At 39.0% G+C, this 17,417-nt stretch overlaps 2 protein-coding genes and 1 long non-coding RNA gene across 3 annotated transcripts in view; 1 reads left to right on the top strand and 2 right to left on the bottom strand.

Moving 5' to 3' along the window:
• Positions 1–17,417, top strand: part of reck (reversion-inducing-cysteine-rich protein with kazal motifs) — a 223,380-nt gene that overhangs the window by 67,016 nt on the left and 138,947 nt on the right. The window contains exon 5 of the mRNA XM_079489964.1: positions 16,867–16,952. Coding sequence (XP_079346090.1) covers positions 16,867–16,952 — 86 coding nt within the window. The remainder of the gene's footprint in view (positions 1–16,866; positions 16,953–17,417) is intronic.
• LOC306913369 lies at positions 4,240–7,110 on the bottom strand. Its single transcript, XR_013788520.1, has 3 exons — positions 6,977–7,110; positions 6,097–6,418; positions 4,240–5,830 (listed from the first exon to the last, which is right to left on the bottom strand). It is a non-coding gene; the product is annotated as an uncharacterized lncRNA (long non-coding RNA).
• LOC306913354 (uncharacterized protein) lies at positions 10,819–14,097 on the bottom strand. Its single transcript, XM_079489955.1, has 3 exons — positions 13,994–14,097; positions 13,122–13,435; positions 10,819–12,856 (listed from the first exon to the last, which is right to left on the bottom strand). Exons 2-3 carry the CDS (start codon positions 13,189–13,191, stop codon positions 11,520–11,522), a joined length of 1,407 nt encoding a protein of 468 aa, XP_079346081.1. The 5' UTR covers positions 13,192–13,435; positions 13,994–14,097; the 3' UTR covers positions 10,819–11,519.

Raw genomic sequence — 17,417 nt, 5'->3', positions numbered from 1 at the left:
TTGGAAATCACTCAACCGCCCTGCGTACCACCTGTTTCTAAATGTCACATAATGCAGGAGGCAGCAAAATGTTGTGTTATTGAAAACAAGCACTTCCAAACTCTGACACTTAGAAACATAATCAAATGCAGGGCATTTCTTGACAGAAACGTTTCTGGATTTTTATGAAACAAAAACTTTGCAGATAGAAAGAGGATAATTCAAGCTTTTTGTACAGCTGCAATGTGGTGAGTTTAACATTGTTTAATACAATCAGACAGGACTTTTCTGTTTGCGTGAATGGCCAGAAAGTCGTTTTTTGACACTCAGTGGGCGTTCCCGCATAACTTCCAGGTATGATGATGTCACACGGATACCCTCTATATGGGAAGTTGCGTAAGACATGATCCAAAAAACACACTTGAAAAGAGGTGTGAAAATTGAAAACCCAATTCATGAGCAGATACATACTGTATATCCATCCAGTTTCGAGTCGTCCCGTGACTCTTTCGTTGGTGCCGAGCGAGGGGTGTACAGAACACACTACCGTCCTTTTCTCCATTTCTGTTGGACTATTATGTCTAAAGATCTTTTGAAAATAGCGGGAAGGCATGCGTTGCAGATCAGCTATTTTCAAATGGTCGAAATGTAGGCTTACACAGGCTGAAGTGCTCAATGTATGTTTAATAATCAAAATCTACAAAGCAACTATAGTAACTAACGTTACCAAATAATTGTAGTGGAGGAAAAAGTACTATATTTGCCTCTGAAATTTAGTGCAGTATAGAAATTAAAGTACTGAAATTTTGTAAAAGTACCTCAAAATTGTACTTAGGTATACAGTACTTAAGTAAATGTACTTTACACTACTGGAGAAAAAAAAGGTTCAGTTATTGGGTTTGGTTCGCTCTATTCTCAGCATTTGGACATTATAATAGTCCCTGTTGGTGTCCATATTTTGGGTAAAGTGGCAGTGCAGCAGCGCACCTTGCTTTGATTCCGCCAAATTAACCCCCGTCGTTAACCCGGAGAGGTCCGTACTGTACCTCAAAGGAGAGGAATGTGCAGCAGTGGAAGTGCTATATACGTAAATGGTGCCCCCCCACCCACCCACCCACCCACCTGGGGGAGGTTGCGGGCCCTTTGTAAACTGTCTCTCTCAGCCCCGGCCGCGCGGAGCTTCAAAGAGTCTGCTCTAACCTCCGCTATCTGCAGGCCTACTATAAAGCGGGGCTAAATCCACCTGTCAGCGCGCTAACGGCATCCAGATGTGCTGCATGGGGAGGGTCTGGTCGGACCGTATGATCTGGTCTACGTGGCTCGGTCTGTCTGTGTATATACTGAAACCCCTCCACTCCTTTAAAGCATGATCTAGTGCATACGGGTGCAGTACTTAGTTTACACTAGTCATTGGTTAGACCAGTCATTAGTCCTACAACCTATCTCAATCCCTCACCTTAACCCTAACCTCCCACGGGGCAGCACACCTAAACCTAACCTTAACCCTCTCTCCCAACCCTTAACGCACCTCTCATCAACCTTAATCCGGTCGTCTTAACGCACCCCTCACCAACCTTAATCCGGTCGTTTTAACGCACCCCTCACCAGCCTTAATCCGGTCGTCTTAACGCACTCCTCACCAACCTTAATCCGGTCGTTTTAACGCACCCCTCACCAACCTTAATCCGGTCGTTTTAACGCACCCCTCACCAACCTTAATCCGGTCGTTTTAACGCACCCCTCACCAACCTTAATCCGGTCGTTTTAAGGCACCCCTCACCAACCTTAATCCGGTCGTTTTAAGGCACCCCTCACCAACCTTAATCCGGTCGTTTTAAGGCACCCCTCACCAACCTTAATCCGGTCGTCTTAACGCACTCCTCACCAACCTTAATCTGGTCGTTTTAACGCACCCCTCACCAACCTTAATCCGGTCGTTTTAACGCACCCCTCACCAACCTTAATCCGGTCGTTTTAACGCACCCCTCAACAACCTTAATCCGGTCGTTTTAACGCACCCCTCACCAACCTTTATCCGGTCGTTTTAACGCACCCCTCACCAACCTTAATCCGGTCGTTTTAACGCACCCCTCACCAACCTTTATCCGGTCGTTTTAACGCACCCCTCACCAACCTTAATCAGTGGCCCGCAGGTTAATATCTGAATATTGATATATTTTTGATTTCAGCTGTTATACAATTCCAACCATGCAAACATGAGCCACTTTAATTAGGCCTACTTCAGTCTGTATTAGTAGCTCAATGGGAAACATGCATTGGGATTCATTTCCTGGTCCATGGTAGGGGACGGGACTGCGACGCTCTATCGCGAGAGTCAACAGTCTGGTAACGTGACACTACCCATCGACTAATCTAATATACGGCAACCTTCCCCGTATTAATTCACTAGTCCGATCCAGAAGAACACAGTTTGCCGGCCACTGCTACAGAGCTGACAATGAGGTTATATCTTCCCTTCTTCTCTGGAATCCTGCCTCAAAGCAGACCAGAAGTACCTGTAGAAAACTGAGTTTTTTCATCCTTGTACACAAAATGTGATTATGTGCACTCATTTCTTCCCTGTCACAGACAGGATAAGTCATTATCCGTATAATAATGATATCCTATATCCATCATTACATTGTTATTAACAACAGAGACACAATAACAGCAACAACTGTATTGTGTAAACCTGGGAAACCTGGACAACTTTAAGTCATTGTTCAGGTTGTGTTGCTCTGAGGGAATGAGGAGCACTCAGGTGTGTGGGATTAGTTTCAATAGGTGACTGCACTTTTATTCATTCATTCATTGTTTTTTCAAATGCTAAATAATGAACAAAGCACACATTCTTTCCCCAGGTTAAAATGTAAACAGGCTAAATGATGATGGCTGATTCATCCACTATAGACTATATTCAAATGCAGAGATTAAACGTGTTAATGGTCACTGGTTGTCTGGAATTGGACAGATCACCTGTTAATGATCACATTATGGATGACCATTTTACACCTCTTTGACTCAGTAGTTCTGTTGAGTTTCAACAGAACTACAGAAATAGGCTTATCACACAGAATTTATTATTATCCTTTGTAAAATGTTAAAGGTGCTTTAACGTGTGTAAGGGATATGTTTTGTTAAAATAGCTCTACTAATCATTGCTTTATTGTTTGTGCAGTAACAGAGGTCTTCCCACGTCTCCATACCCATTTCACTAACATAATTATTACTATTTCATAGTGTGAAATGTGTTAATAATAAAATTGACCAGTACTATGAAGAGAAGTACTATGAATTTAAGAACTTATGACACAATATTTCGTTCACAGGTTTTAATTTAAAAAATGCTCACATGTGCTTACCACTGTCGTGTATTTTCACACACACAACTAACAAACTATACTAAACTAGAGAGAAATGAACTCCCTAGACTGAAAAGCAAACTGTAGTCAACACATCAGATGAAGAACAGGCAGAGAGGTGAACTGAGATCCCAGAGTTGACCATTTTATTCAAACCAAAGACAGAGAGAGCTTCGCCGTGGGCCCTGAGCAGGAGCTCCATGACTGACTGAACCCTTTCATTTACAACATGAGATGAGATAGTACTTTTACATAGACAGAGTTGAATTATAGGTGTGGTTAAGATTTACATACAGCGTTTGGCAGAGAGATAGCTGTCTCTCACAAACATCCTTGAAGGTTTCTTTGAGACAAAAGAATACTAATGTTGTCTCCTACATCTCAGACAGCTTCAGACAGTTTAGAACAATGCCTAGCCCCAGGGTACTTCACTGAGAACCTCCAAGGTGATTGCTCTCAGAGACATGTTGGAGACATGTCTCTCACCAACCATGATCATCTTAGCACCGTGACCAAAATAGTGTAATTATTGACAGAATATTGCAAATATGGCTATGGACTATATATCCACGAGACCACACCACATATATCACTATAAAATACATTAGGCCTATATTCATAAACGTGTGCTAATTTCTCTCTCAGTTGGAATGGAGACAAATCTGAAATGGTAACCAGATAATTGGCCATTTGAGAACATGATCTGAGTAGGAAAGAGAGAATACATCTTGTGATAAAAAAAGGAAATAAAAAGAGCCTCATCAAGTAGAAAAAGTATTGTACCAAAAAAAGAATTTAAAGTAATAAAAATCACTCACCCGCAAACATTGACAATCAGTCACCAGAATACGGGTGTTTAATTCATCTGATGAAAGGAGATGTAGTTCGCACACCGGCCTTGAGCTAAACATTTTTATTTCATGGCGAAGAGGATACAACATTTCGACCCCTTCGGGTCTTCGTCAGGATATGTTCAATGAATCTAACATGCTTAAAATGGTGTTTGAAAATACAATGGGAAGCTTGTATATGGACTTATGTTAAAATGGCCCCAAACTGTGAAATACCCCTTTCATATATTTGACCAATGGCTGTAGCCATAATATATAAGAACATACACAATATGTATTTTGTAACACGTTTTCATCCATACTTACAACACATGTAAAAAAAGTGATTATGTGCACTAATTTCTTCCCTGTCACAGACAATGTGTCTAATTTAAAATGTCTTGAAAAATGTCCAATAAGAAAACCCATTAACAAGTTAAACAAAATCGATCTATATATACAGCTGTATGGCTTTTCCACACACATCATGATCATTTGGGTTTCTCTCCAGTGTGAATTCTCTGGTGGCTTTTAAGGTGTGTCATTTGAGAGAAGCGGTGACCACACTGATCACATCCATAGGGTTTCTCACCTGTGTGAATTCTCTGGTGGCTTTTAAGGCTGGACATTTCAGAGAAGTGTTGTCCACACTGATCACATCCATAGGGTTTCTCTCCAGTATGATTCTCTGGTGCCTTTTCAGGTTAGACTTGTCAGAGAAGTGTTGTCCACACTGATCCCATCCATATGGTTTCTCTCCAGTGTGAATTTTCTTGTGGCTTTTAAGGCTGGACATTTGAGAGAAGTGTTGTCCACACTGATCACATCCATAGGGTTTCTCTCCAGTGTGAATTCTCTGGTGTTGTTTAAGGTGTGCCATTTGAGAGAAGTGTTGTCCACACTGATCACATCCATAGGGTTTCTCTCCAGTGTGAATTCTCTGGTGTTTTTAAAGGTCGGACAACTGAGAGAAGTGGCGGCCACACTGATCACATCCATAGGGTTTCTCTCCGGTGTGAATTCTCTGGTGGCTTTTAAGGTGTGCTATTTGAGAGAAGTGTTTTCCACACTGATCACATCCATAGGGTTTCTCTCCAGTGTGAATTCTCTGGTGTTTTTTAAGTTTGGACATTGTAGGGAAGCGTTTTCCACACTGATCACATCCATAGGGTTTCTCTCCAGTATGAATACTCTGGTGGCTTTTCAGGTTGGACTTGTCAGAGAAGTGTTGTCCACAATGATCACATCCATAGGGTTTCTCTCCAGTGTGAATTCTCTGGTGTTTTTTAAGTTTGGACATTGTAGGGAAGCGTTTTCCACACTGATCACATCCATAGGGTTTCTCTCCAGTATGAATACTCTGGTGGCTTTTCAGGTTGGACTTGTCAGAGAAGTGTTGTCCACAATGATCACATCCATAGGGTTTCTCTCCAGTGTGAATTCTCTGGTGGCTTTTAAGGCTGGACGTTTGAGAGAAGTGTTGTCCACACTGATCACATCCATAGGGTTTCTCTCCAGTGTGAATTCTCTGGTGTGTTTTAAGTTTGGACATTGTAGGGAAGCGTTTTCCACACTGATCACAGCAGTGGCATTTTTGCTTAGCCAAGCTTCTTTGTTCATTCACCTCTGGTAGAACAGGGAAGTCAGACTGATGCAACACTGAATTGGAAAGAAAAAGGAAATTATGTTTAGAGGCCTTCCTGGACTTAAAATAGCAAAAACTAGTGTAGAGTTCATGTACCCAATTATCAATTTAGCATCCATTTATATTTCGATTCCACAATCGTTTTATATTCTAGAAAAGACACAAAACTGGTAGTCAATGCTAAAATAAATAAAAACAAACAAATGACTAGATTAAAAAAAAAAAAAAAAACATCCTTATGGCATACTGTATATCCATATAGACACAGTAAGTAACTTACAGAGGTCTTGGTGATCATTGGGTCCTCCCTGTTGAGCAGAATCATTTGAGGTGGGGTTGAGAGAGTCCATCTTCACTTCAAGCCTGGAGTCCACAGTCAGATGAGATCAGAATATTGATATCCTGAACGGACAACTACAAACTCTTCTTATACCAGAGAGCCTGAGGTGGAACTGTAAAGTTCAACTCTGTCCCACTCCAAAGGACATACAAGGACGCAACTCCAATTTCCAACTCAATCCAATGATTTTTTATTTTCTAACTTTTACGCTCAGTGTTGGCTTCATTGGTGATTGGCTGGTCATTTCAGTTAGGTTGAAAACCTTCGAACACAAAGAAACAAAAGAACAACATTGCCAAACAACAAATGATAATCCTTTCAAACCAACAGGTTATTTTTAACCATTCTTGATTTTAAACATTAAATATTCTTAAATAATCAAATGTCTTTAAACAATTAGTGTTCTTAAACAATGAATGCCTAAATTAAATGTCTTTTAAATTAACTTATTAAAGTCAACATTTTAAACATTTCAAATTACTTCACCTTTAAACATCTAGCATTTTAAATTGAATAAGTAGTTAAAGAAAATAGCTGAACTTAAGCTTGTAGATCAGCTCTAATTGAACAAGGCATTTTAAACCTTTAACATGAATTGTCCATATTTTAGTAGTCTTTTAAATTCTTAATCATTTCTAACTTGGTCTTATTTTGTAAAGAGATACTATTAAACATAAATTAAATCCAACTCTCAAGCAAGTTAATGTGTTCCTTCCCCACTTCAGACTGAAGCAGTTGAAGCTACTAAACACAATTAGCCATATTTAACCACATCAAACAGTACATACATAAGTAAATAAAACAATACAATATCACCGACCATTGGCGTCTTTGGCGGTAGAACCCAAGAGTTGTCTTTGCTGTTTGCATCTGGTGTTTGTTTGAATGACTGAAGCTCCATTCCTTTTAAGGTGCTCCTAATCAGGTAACGAGCAGCCATCTTGCTGCTGCATTCTGGGAGATGTAGTTTCTGAGGTGTGAGATGTCATGCTGACCAGATTTTGTCCATTTCTGAGTTTTGACTCAACAGGAACTACTATCTGCTTGGTGCTGATTGGCCAAAGTGTGTAACAATAGAATCATCAGCCACCAATCATAACAAACTGCTGCATGTGCTCCACCCCTCTCTGACTCCTCCCCCAGGTCATGCTCTATGCAACATTCTAGAAATAAACTGCTAACTGTGAGATTGCTTTGTAAGCTTCATATTTAATATATGAATATCTATATCCAATATGGAGTATCTGACTATCTGGATAATATATGTACAGTCTAATAATATTGAATAAGTGGATATTAATGAAGTGTTACTGCATGCAGCAGAGGCATTATTATATGATTGCTCCATATTATTTCAGTAACATAGAACCAGCTCTGGTGAAGAAACAACAAGAAAAACAGTTTTCCAAAATTATTGTTTTCAAAACACAAACTGCCACCCACCCCCTAAAGTATTGCAAACAGACTTCATAAATAGTACACAAGTACAAACAAGTACAAGTACAAACAAGTATAATACCGCACACCCTGTACTTTTATATTTTTTATTTTATTAAGTTGCAATGTAAGTTCAATTAGTTTCGACTTTAGAAGACAGTGGTGTGGTTTCTGTACAGGACTGGTCAAGGCCTAACAACAAATGAGTATATTGTCAAATCCTCAAAGTCTCGTAGCAAATTGTGCTCTATTGTTCTCATTGAATCACTTATCTATATTTACAGTGAAATCCCAATGTGTAGGCCTGTGTGCAGAAATGAAATGAAATGAAATGATTACTATATTTACCCAGGGTATCTGGGCTAAGCTCAATAACTTGTTTCCAGCCAGGCCCTGCTCATAGAACCTTTCATCGTAGTGGTTCAATGCCTTGTTCAAGGGCACTTCAGCGGTGGTAATTTTAACGTGTCGGACCGATTGGACAGATCACCTGTTAATGATCACATTATGGATGAACTGAGACCATTTTACACCTCTTTGACTCTGAGTTTCAACAGAACTACAGAAATAGGTCTATCACACCGAACTTATTATTATTATCCTTTGTGAAATGTTAAAGGTGCGGTAACTTGTAAGGGATATCTTTTGTTAAAATAGCTCTACTAATCATTGCTATATTGTTTGTTCAGTAACAGAGATCTTCCCACGTCTCCATACCCATTTCACTAACATAATTATTACTATTTCACAATGTGAGATGTGTTAATAATATAATTGACCAGTAACATGAAGAGAAGAAGGCCCATGGTTTCTACAGTATATCACAATATTTCTTTCACAGGTTTTAATTTAAAAACTGCTCACCACACATATCACTATAAAATAAATAAGGCCTATATACAAATACGTGTGCTGGACAGAAGTCTTTCCATGTCTCCATACCTACTTCACTAAGATCATTATTATGCTTGCATAATGTGAAATGTGATAATAATACAATTGATCAACAGTAATATGAAGGAGGAAAGGCCTGTTTTCTTTTTTTAAACACAATGTCTGGTGTGTTTTAAGGCTTGACATTTGAGCGTCTGTGTTGTCCACACAGATCACAACCATAGGGTTTTTCTCCGGTGTGAATTCTCTGGTGTGTTTTAAGTCTGGACATTGTAGGGAAGCGTTTTCCACACTGATCACAGCAGTGACATTTTTGCTTAGCCAAGCTTCTTTGTTCATTCACCTCTGGTAGAACAGGGAAGCCAGACTGATGCAACACTGAATTGGAAAGAAAAAGGAAATGTTGTTTAGAGGCCTTCCTGGACTTAAAATAGCAAAAACTAGTGTAGAGTTAATGTACCCAATTATCAATTTCGCATCCATTTATATTTCGATTCCACAATCGTTTTATATTCTAGAAAAGACACAAAACTGGTAGTCAATGCTAAAATAAATCAAAACAAACAAATTACTAGATTAAAAAAAAACATCCTTATGGCATGCTGTATATCCATATAGACACAGTAAGTAACTTACAGAGGTCTTGGTGATCATTGGGTCCTCTCTGTTGAGCAGAATCATTTGAGGTGGCGTTGAGAGAGTCCATCTTCACTTCAAGCCTGGAGTCCACAGTCAGATGAGATCAGAAAGTATTGATATCCTGAACGGACAACTACAAGCTCTTTTTATACTAGAGAGCCTGAGGTGGAACTACTATCTGCTTGGTGCTGATTGGCCAAAGAGTGTAACAATAGAATCATCAGCCACCAATCATAACAAACTGCTGCATGTGCTCCACCCCTCTCTGACTCCTCCCCCAGGTCATGCTCTATGCAACATTCTAGAAATAAACTGCTAACTGTGAGATTGCTTTGTAAGCTTCATATTTAATATATGAATATCTATATCCAATATGGAGTATCTGACTATCTGGATAATATATGTACAGTCTAATAATATTGAATAAGTGGATATTAATGAAGTGTTACTGCATGCAGCAGAGGCATTATTATATGATTGCTCCATATTATTTCAGTAACATAGAACCAGCTCTGGTGAAGAAACAACAAGAAAAACAGTTTTCCAAAACTATTGTTTTCAAAACACAAACTGCCACCCACCCCTAAAGTATTGCAAACAGACTTCATAAATAGTACACAAGTACAAACAAGTATACTACCGCACACCCTGTACTTTTATATTTTTATTTGATTAAGTTGCAATGTAAGTTCAATTAGTTTCGACTTTAGAAGACAGTGGTGGGGTTTCTGAACAGGACTGGCCAAGGCCTAACAACAAATGAGTATATTGTCAAATCCTCAAAGTCTCGTTGCAAATTGTGCTCTATTGTTCTCATTTAATCACTTATCTATATTTACAGTGAAATCCCAATGTGTAGGCCTGTGTGCAGAAACATGTGTCAAGGCATTATTGACTCATGATCAGGATAAGTCGGGATAAATCAGGATAAGTCATTATCTGTATAATAATTATATATCCTATATCCATCATTACATTGTTATTAACAACAGAGACACAATAACAGCAACAACTGCATTTGTGTACTGTAAACCATGGCCAACTTTAAGTCTTTAAGTCATTGTTCAGGTTGTGTTGCTCTGAGGGAATGAGGAGCACTCAGGTGTGTGGAATTAGTTTCAATAGGGTTGTGATGACTGCACTTTTATTCAATGTTTATTCAAATGCTAAAAAATTAACAAACCCCACATTCTTTCCCCAGGTTAAAATGTAAACAGGCTAAATGATGATGGCTGATGATTCATTCACTGTAGACAATGTATTCAAATACAGAGATTAAACGTGTTAATGGTCACTGGTTGTCTGGCATTGGACAGATCACCTGTTAATGATCACATTATGGATGAACTGAGACCATTTTACACCTCTTTGACTCTGAGTTTCAACAGAACTACTGAAATAGGTCTATCACACCGAACTTATTATCCTTTGTGAAATGTTAAAGGTGTGGTAACTTGTAAGGGATATCTTTTGTTAAACTATGGACCAGTACTATGAAGAGAAGTACTGTGAATTTAAGAACTTATGACACAATATTTCGTTCACAGGTTTTAATTTAAAAAATGCTCACATGTGCTTACCACATATCACTATAAAATACATTAGGCCTATATTCATAAATGTGTGCTAATTTCTCTCTCTCAGTTGGAATGGAGACAAATCTGAAATGGTAACCAGATAATTGGCCATTTGAGAACATGATCCGAGTAGGAACGAGAGAGAATACATCTTGTGATGTCAAAGTGCAATGTCAAACATAAAATAAAAAATATTAAAAAAAGGAAATAAAAAGAGCCTCATCAAGTAGAAAAAGTATTGTACCAAAAAATGAATTTAAAGTAATACAAATCACTCACCCGCAAACATGACAATCAGTTACCAGAATACGGGTGTTTACTTAATCTGATGAAAGGAGATGTAGTTCGCACACCGGCCTTGAGCTAAACATTTTTATTTCATGGAGAACAGGATACAACGTTTCGACCCCTTCGGGTCTTCGTCAGGATATGTTCAATGAATCTAACATGGTTAAAATGGTGTTTGAAAATACAATGGGAAGCTTGTATATGGACTTCTGTTAAAATGGCCCCAAACTGTGAAATACCCCTTTCATATATTTGACCAATGGCTGTCGCCATAATATATAAGAACGTACACAATATGTATTTTGTAACACGTTTTTTTTCATCCATACTTACAACACATGTATGTACAAAATGTGATTATGTGCACTCATTTCTTCCCTGTCACAGACAACGTGTCTAATTTAAAATGTCTTGAAAAATGTCCAATAAGAAAATCCATTAACAAGTTAAACAAAATCGATCTATATATACAGCTGTATGGTCACAAAAAATATATATACACCAAAGGCTTTTCCACACACATCACGATCATTTGGGTTTCTCTCCAGTGTGAATTATCTGGTGGCGTTTAAGGTGTGTCATTTGAGAGAAGTGTTGCCCACACTGATCACATCCATAGGGTTTCTCTCCTGTGTGAATTCTCTGGTGGCTTTTAAGGCTGGACATTTTAGAGAAGCGGTGACCACACTGATCACATCCATAGGGTTTCTCTCCTGTGTGAATTCTCTGGTGGCTTTTAAGGCTGGACATTTCAGAGAAGCGGTGACCACACTGATCACATCCATATGGTTTCTCTCCAGTGTGAATTCTATGGTGTCTTTTAAGGCTGGACATTTGAGAGAAGTGTTGTCCACACTGATCACATCCATAGGGTTTCTCTCCTGTGTGAATTCTCTGGTGGCTTTTAAGGCTGGACATTTCAGAGAAGCGGTGACCACACTGATCACATCCATAGGGTTTCTCTCCTGTGTGAATTCTCTGGTGGCTTTTAAGGCTGGATATTTCAGAGAAATGTTGTCCACACTGATCACATCCATAGGGTTTCTCTCCAGTGTGAATTTTCTGGTGGCGTTTAAGGTGTGTCATTTGAGAGAAGCGGTGACCACACTGATCACATCCATAGGGTTTTTCTCCAGTGTGAATCCTCTGGTGTGTTTTAAGATTTCCCATTGTAGGGAAGTGTTGTCCACACTGATCACATCCATAGGGTTTCTCTCCAGTGTGAATTTTCTGGTGGCGTTTAAGGTGTGTCATTTGAGAGAAGCGGTGACCACACTGATCACATCCATAGGGTTTCTCTCCTGTGTGAATTCTCTGGTGGCTTTTAAGGCTGGATATTTCAGAGAAATGTTGTCCACACTGATCACATCCATAGGGTTTCTCTCCAGTGTGAATTCTCTGGTGGCTTTTCAGGTTGGACTTGTCAGAGAAGTGTTGTCCACACTGATCACATCCATAGGGTTTTTCTCCAGTGTGAATCCTCTGGTGTGTTTTAAGATTTCCCATTGTAGGGAAGTGTTGTCCACACTGATCACATCCATAGGGTTTCTCTCCAGTGTGAATTCTCTGGTGGCTTTTCAGGTTGGACTTGTCAGAGAAGTGTTGTCCACAATGATCACATCCATAGGGTTTCTCTCCAGTGTGAATTCTCTGGTGGCTTTTGAGGCTGGATGTTTGAGAGAAGTGTTGTCCACACTGATCACATCCATAGGGTTTCTCTCCAGTGTGAATTATCTGGTGTGTTTTAAGTTTGGACATTGTAGGGAAGCGTTTTCCACACTGATCACAGCAGTGGCATTTTTGCTTAGCCAAGCTTCTTTGTTCATTCACCTCTGGTAGAACAGGGAAGTCAGACTGATGCAACACTGAATTGGAAAGAAAAAGGAAATTATGTTTAGAGGCCTTCCTGGACTTAAAATAGCAAAAACTAGTGTAGAGTTAATGTACCCAATTATCAATTTAGCATCCATTTATATTTCGATTCCACAATCGTTTTATATTCTAGAAAAGACACAAAACTGGTAGTCAATGCTAAAATAAATCAAAACAAACAAATGACTAGATTAAAAAAAAAAAAAAAACATCCTTATGGCATACTGTATATCCATATAGACACAGTAAGTAACTTACAGAGGTCTTGGTGATCATTGGGTCCTCTCTGTTGAGCAGAATCATTTGAGGTGGCGTTGAGAGAGTCCATCTTCACTTCAAGCCTGGAGTCCACAGTCAGATGAGATCAGAAAGTATTGATATCCTGAACGGACAACTACAAACTCTTCTTATACCAGAGAGCCTGAGGTGGAACTGTAAAGTTCAACTCTGTTCCACTCCAAAGGACGCAACTCCAATTTCCAACTCAATCCAATGATTTTTTATTTTCCAACTTTTACGCTCAGTGTTGGCTTCATTGGTGATTGGCTGGTCATTTCAGTTAGGTTGAAAACCTTCGAACACAAAGAAACAAAAGAACAACATTGCCAAACAACAAATGATAATCCTTTCAAACCAACAGGTTATTTTTAACCATTCTTGATTTTAAACATTAAATATTCTTAAATAATCAAATGTCTTTAAACAATTAGTGTTCTTAAACAATGAATGCCTAAATTAAATGTCTTTTAAATTAACTTATTAAAGTCAACATTTTAAACATTTCAAATTACTTCACCTTTAAACATCTAGCATTTTAAATTGAATAAGTAGTTAAAGAAAATAGCTGAACTTAAGCTTGTAGATCAGCTCTAATTGAACAAGGCATTTTAAACCTTTAACATGAATTGTCCATATTTTAGTAGTCTTTTAAATTCTTAATAATTTCTAACTTGGTCTTATTTTGTAAAGAGATACTATTAAACATAAATGAAATCCAACTCTCAAGCAAGTTAATGTGTTCCTTCCCCACTTCAGACTGAAGCAGTTGAAGCTACTAAACACAATTAGCCATATTTAACCACATCAAACAGTACATACATAAGTAAATAAAACAATACAATATCACCGACCATTGGCGTCTTTGGAGGTAGAACCCAAGAGTTGTCTTTGCTGTTTGCATCTGGTGTTTGTTTGAATGACTGAAGCTCCATTCCTTTTAAGGTGCTCCTAATCAGGTAATGAGCAGCCATCTTGCTGCTGCATTCTGGGAGATGTAGTTTCTGAGGTGTGAGATGTCATGCTGACCAGATTTTGTCCATTTCTGAGTTTTGACTCAACAGGAACTACTATCTGTGAGATTGCTTTGTAAGCTTCATATTTAATATATGAATATCTATATCCAATATGGAGTAACTGACTATCTGGATAATATATGTACAGTCTAATAATATTGAATAAGTGGATATTAATGAAGTGTTACTGCATGCAGCAGAGGCATTATTATATGATTGCTCCATATTATTTCAGTGACATAGAACCAGCTCTGGTGAAGAAACAACAAGAAAAACAGTTTTCCAAAACTATTGTTTTCAAAACACAAACTGCCACCCACCCCTAAAGTATTGCAAACAGACTTCATAAATAGTACACAAGTACAAACAAGTACAAGTACAAACAAGTATACTACCGCACACCCTGTACTTTTATATTTTTATTTGATTAAGTTGCAATGTAAGTTCAATTAGTTTCGACTTTAGAAGACAGTGGTGGGGTTTCTGTACAGGACTGGTACGGCCTAACAACAAATGAGTATATTGTCAAATCCTCAAAGTCTCGTAGCAAATTGTGCTCTATTGTTCTCATTTAATCACTTATCTATATTTACAGTGAAATCCCAATGTGTAGGCCTGTGTGCAGAAACATGTGTCAAGGCATTATGAACTCATGATCAGGAGAAGTCGGGATAAATCAGGATAAGTCATTATCTGTATAATAATTATATATCCTATATCCATCATTACATTGTTATTAACAACAGAGACACAATAACAGCAACAACTGTATTTGTGTAAACCATGGACAACTTTAAGTCTTTAAGTCATTGTTCAGGTTGTGTTGCTCTGAGGGAATGAAGCCACGGATCTACAAGATTATTATTAGTGACTGACTTTGCTACGTGTTTGACCGTGGTGGTTTGGTAGTGTACAGTACTAGGTGGCTCTCTTGGAAGAGCCACCCATCGACTAGTCTCGCGTAGCCAGACAACTATTCCACAATCTCCGAATGCTATATACTATATAGGTGTCAAACTGGTGATCCGTGGGCCGCATGCGGCCCAGGGAGAGGTCCAATGCGGCCCTCGAGATGATTTTCAAAAAGGAAACAACGGTGCTACTCCCCCTCCCCCACCTGCCCCGCTAATGGCCCTGCTGTAGACGGCTTTGTCTCTGCCCAGGTGCGGAATGTTGTCACTGATGGGCTCGTTAACATTCTATTCAACTACTAGTTGAGTTGTTGTGGATTACTCTCCTCACACTCTGATACAGCAGGACATGGAGAGGCTAACCATAGTTGTTACAGCTCAGTAGACTGAGTAGAGTTTCATTTCCCTTACCAAGTGAGGAATATAGTCTACTTACACACGATAGTCAAAGCAAATAGATGCAAAGTGTCTGATTTCATGAAGGCTACATGTCAATTTGCCATTTTGGATATTTTTGATAAAATAATGATTGCATTTTTAACTATTTTCGAGTGGTTTATTGGGTCTTTTTTCCACCTCTCATACCAAACGTCTTGTAGCCTACAACTGTAATACAATAAACAATCTAGAAAACAAAGCCAAGTATCAAGGAGTGTAAGTCAACCCACGTGAGCTGCAACTGGCCGCGGCCCTCATCAAGTGACCTTTCGCGCAATGTGGCCCTTGCCCCAAAATGAGTTTGACACCCCAGACTCTATAGTATAGAGTCTGGAACTACAGCTCCCGAAATCTGAGTAAGGAAGCTGCCATTTCCGTTCACGAAAATATATTTTAAAATATCTTTAGAGCTTATTTTTGTATTTCCTTTTCTGCTAAGCAACAAGCTATATATGCTTAGATGATTTCTATTTATATTTGGATAAATAAATTTGCGCGACAGATCAATTTGAGCGAAAGACGAAACGCTTCCGCTTTATATGTTCTGATGACAGCTCTTCCGTGGCTCCAGACTGTATGATGAAAGCATTTGGAAATAGAGCGTCGCAGTCCCGCCCCCTACCCTGGACCAGGAAATGATTCTCCGTTCATTTTCCTCATAGACATTTCAGAAAGTATTTATTTAAAGACGTTTACGCCGCGGACAAAGCCAACTCGAGTCGTGACAAATCATGACAACAAACACAATTTTTTGGGCCGAACAAATAATTAGAAAGAAGAAAAAAACGGCAGGTTACAACACTTTTTTTGTTGTTTTTCTTTAGAAGACAGGTCGTTTTAACGCACCCCTCACCAACCTTAATCGGCCCGCAGGTTAATATCTGAATATTGATATATTTTTGATTTCAGCTGTTATACAATTCCAACCATGCAAACATGAGCCACTTTAATTAGGCCTACTTCAGTCTGTATTAGTAGCTCAATGGCTAGTATTACGATTCTATTGTCTTTTTGAATGTATTTGATGTATTTGCATTTAAGTTCATGAAGTTAACATATAAGTAACCTATAACTAAATGCACACAAAAATAAATAACACGATACTTTTCAGGATTCCAATTATAAACTAGAAAGGTCGCAATTTTGAAAAAATGCAAAGTGTGGTTGCCGCAGTCGCTTCTCCAACAATGTTCCACATCTCTTCTAAGCTTAATTAATGAATGAAAAAATAAAACCCCCACTTTTTTGCGCGTAGGGTACCAGCCCTGGTACCCTATAGTCAAAATATGGCCCTTGAGGAAAATTAATTGGGGAACCCTGCCTTACACACTTTCACCAAGGTTGTTTGATTCCCCCCCCCAGGAGTGTCCAGGAAGTCAGACGGATGGGTGGGGCTAGGCTGCTGTGAGCTGGCCATCTCAGCAGAATGCCGCAGGGAGTGCAAACAGGTGACAACGCTCACTGCATCCTGACATGCTCCCGCTGTCAAATCAACATTTTAACGACATGTTATCTTTTATTTTGTTCTACTTTCTTTCTTTTTTGAGTGGTGCAACCACACCAAGGAACAGCAATGTCCGTGTTAACCTATGTGACTCCGTGTTAACCTATGTGACTATGTGACTATGGGCAGCTATTATGCATGTCTTAAGTACCAGGTCTTATGACTTAACTTAAGACCTGGAGGCGTGGTCAATGCTGTTTGGCTATTCTGAGTGGCCAAATGGCATTGATCACGCCTCCAGGTCTTAAGTTAAGTAATAAGACCTGGTACTTAAGAAACGCATAATACTGCCCTATGTGTGTGACTATGACTAGCAGTAGGGGCAAAAGTGGAGCTGTTGTGCCAGAAACAGAAAGAGAGAGATAGTGCTGCACTGTTGCCTGCTAATGAGAGACAGACAGAGAGAGAG

This window comes from Electrona antarctica (assembly GCF_951216825.1).
Source record: "Electrona antarctica genome assembly, chromosome: 20".
Classification (NCBI taxonomy): domain Eukaryota; kingdom Metazoa; phylum Chordata; class Actinopteri; order Myctophiformes; family Myctophidae; genus Electrona; species Electrona antarctica.
This window is presented reverse-complemented; position numbering and strand designations above follow the sequence as displayed.

Excerpts from the sequence above, each read along its gene's own strand:
- LOC306913354 (XM_079489955.1), bottom strand. The coding sequence starts at position 13,191 with ATGGACTCTCTCAACGCCACCTCAAATGATTCTGCTCAACAGAGAGGA. Across the intron at positions 12,857-13,121 it reads CAATGATCACCAAGACCTCT|TGTTGCATCAGTCTGACTTC; the intron begins GTAAGTTACTTA and ends TTTCCAATTCAG.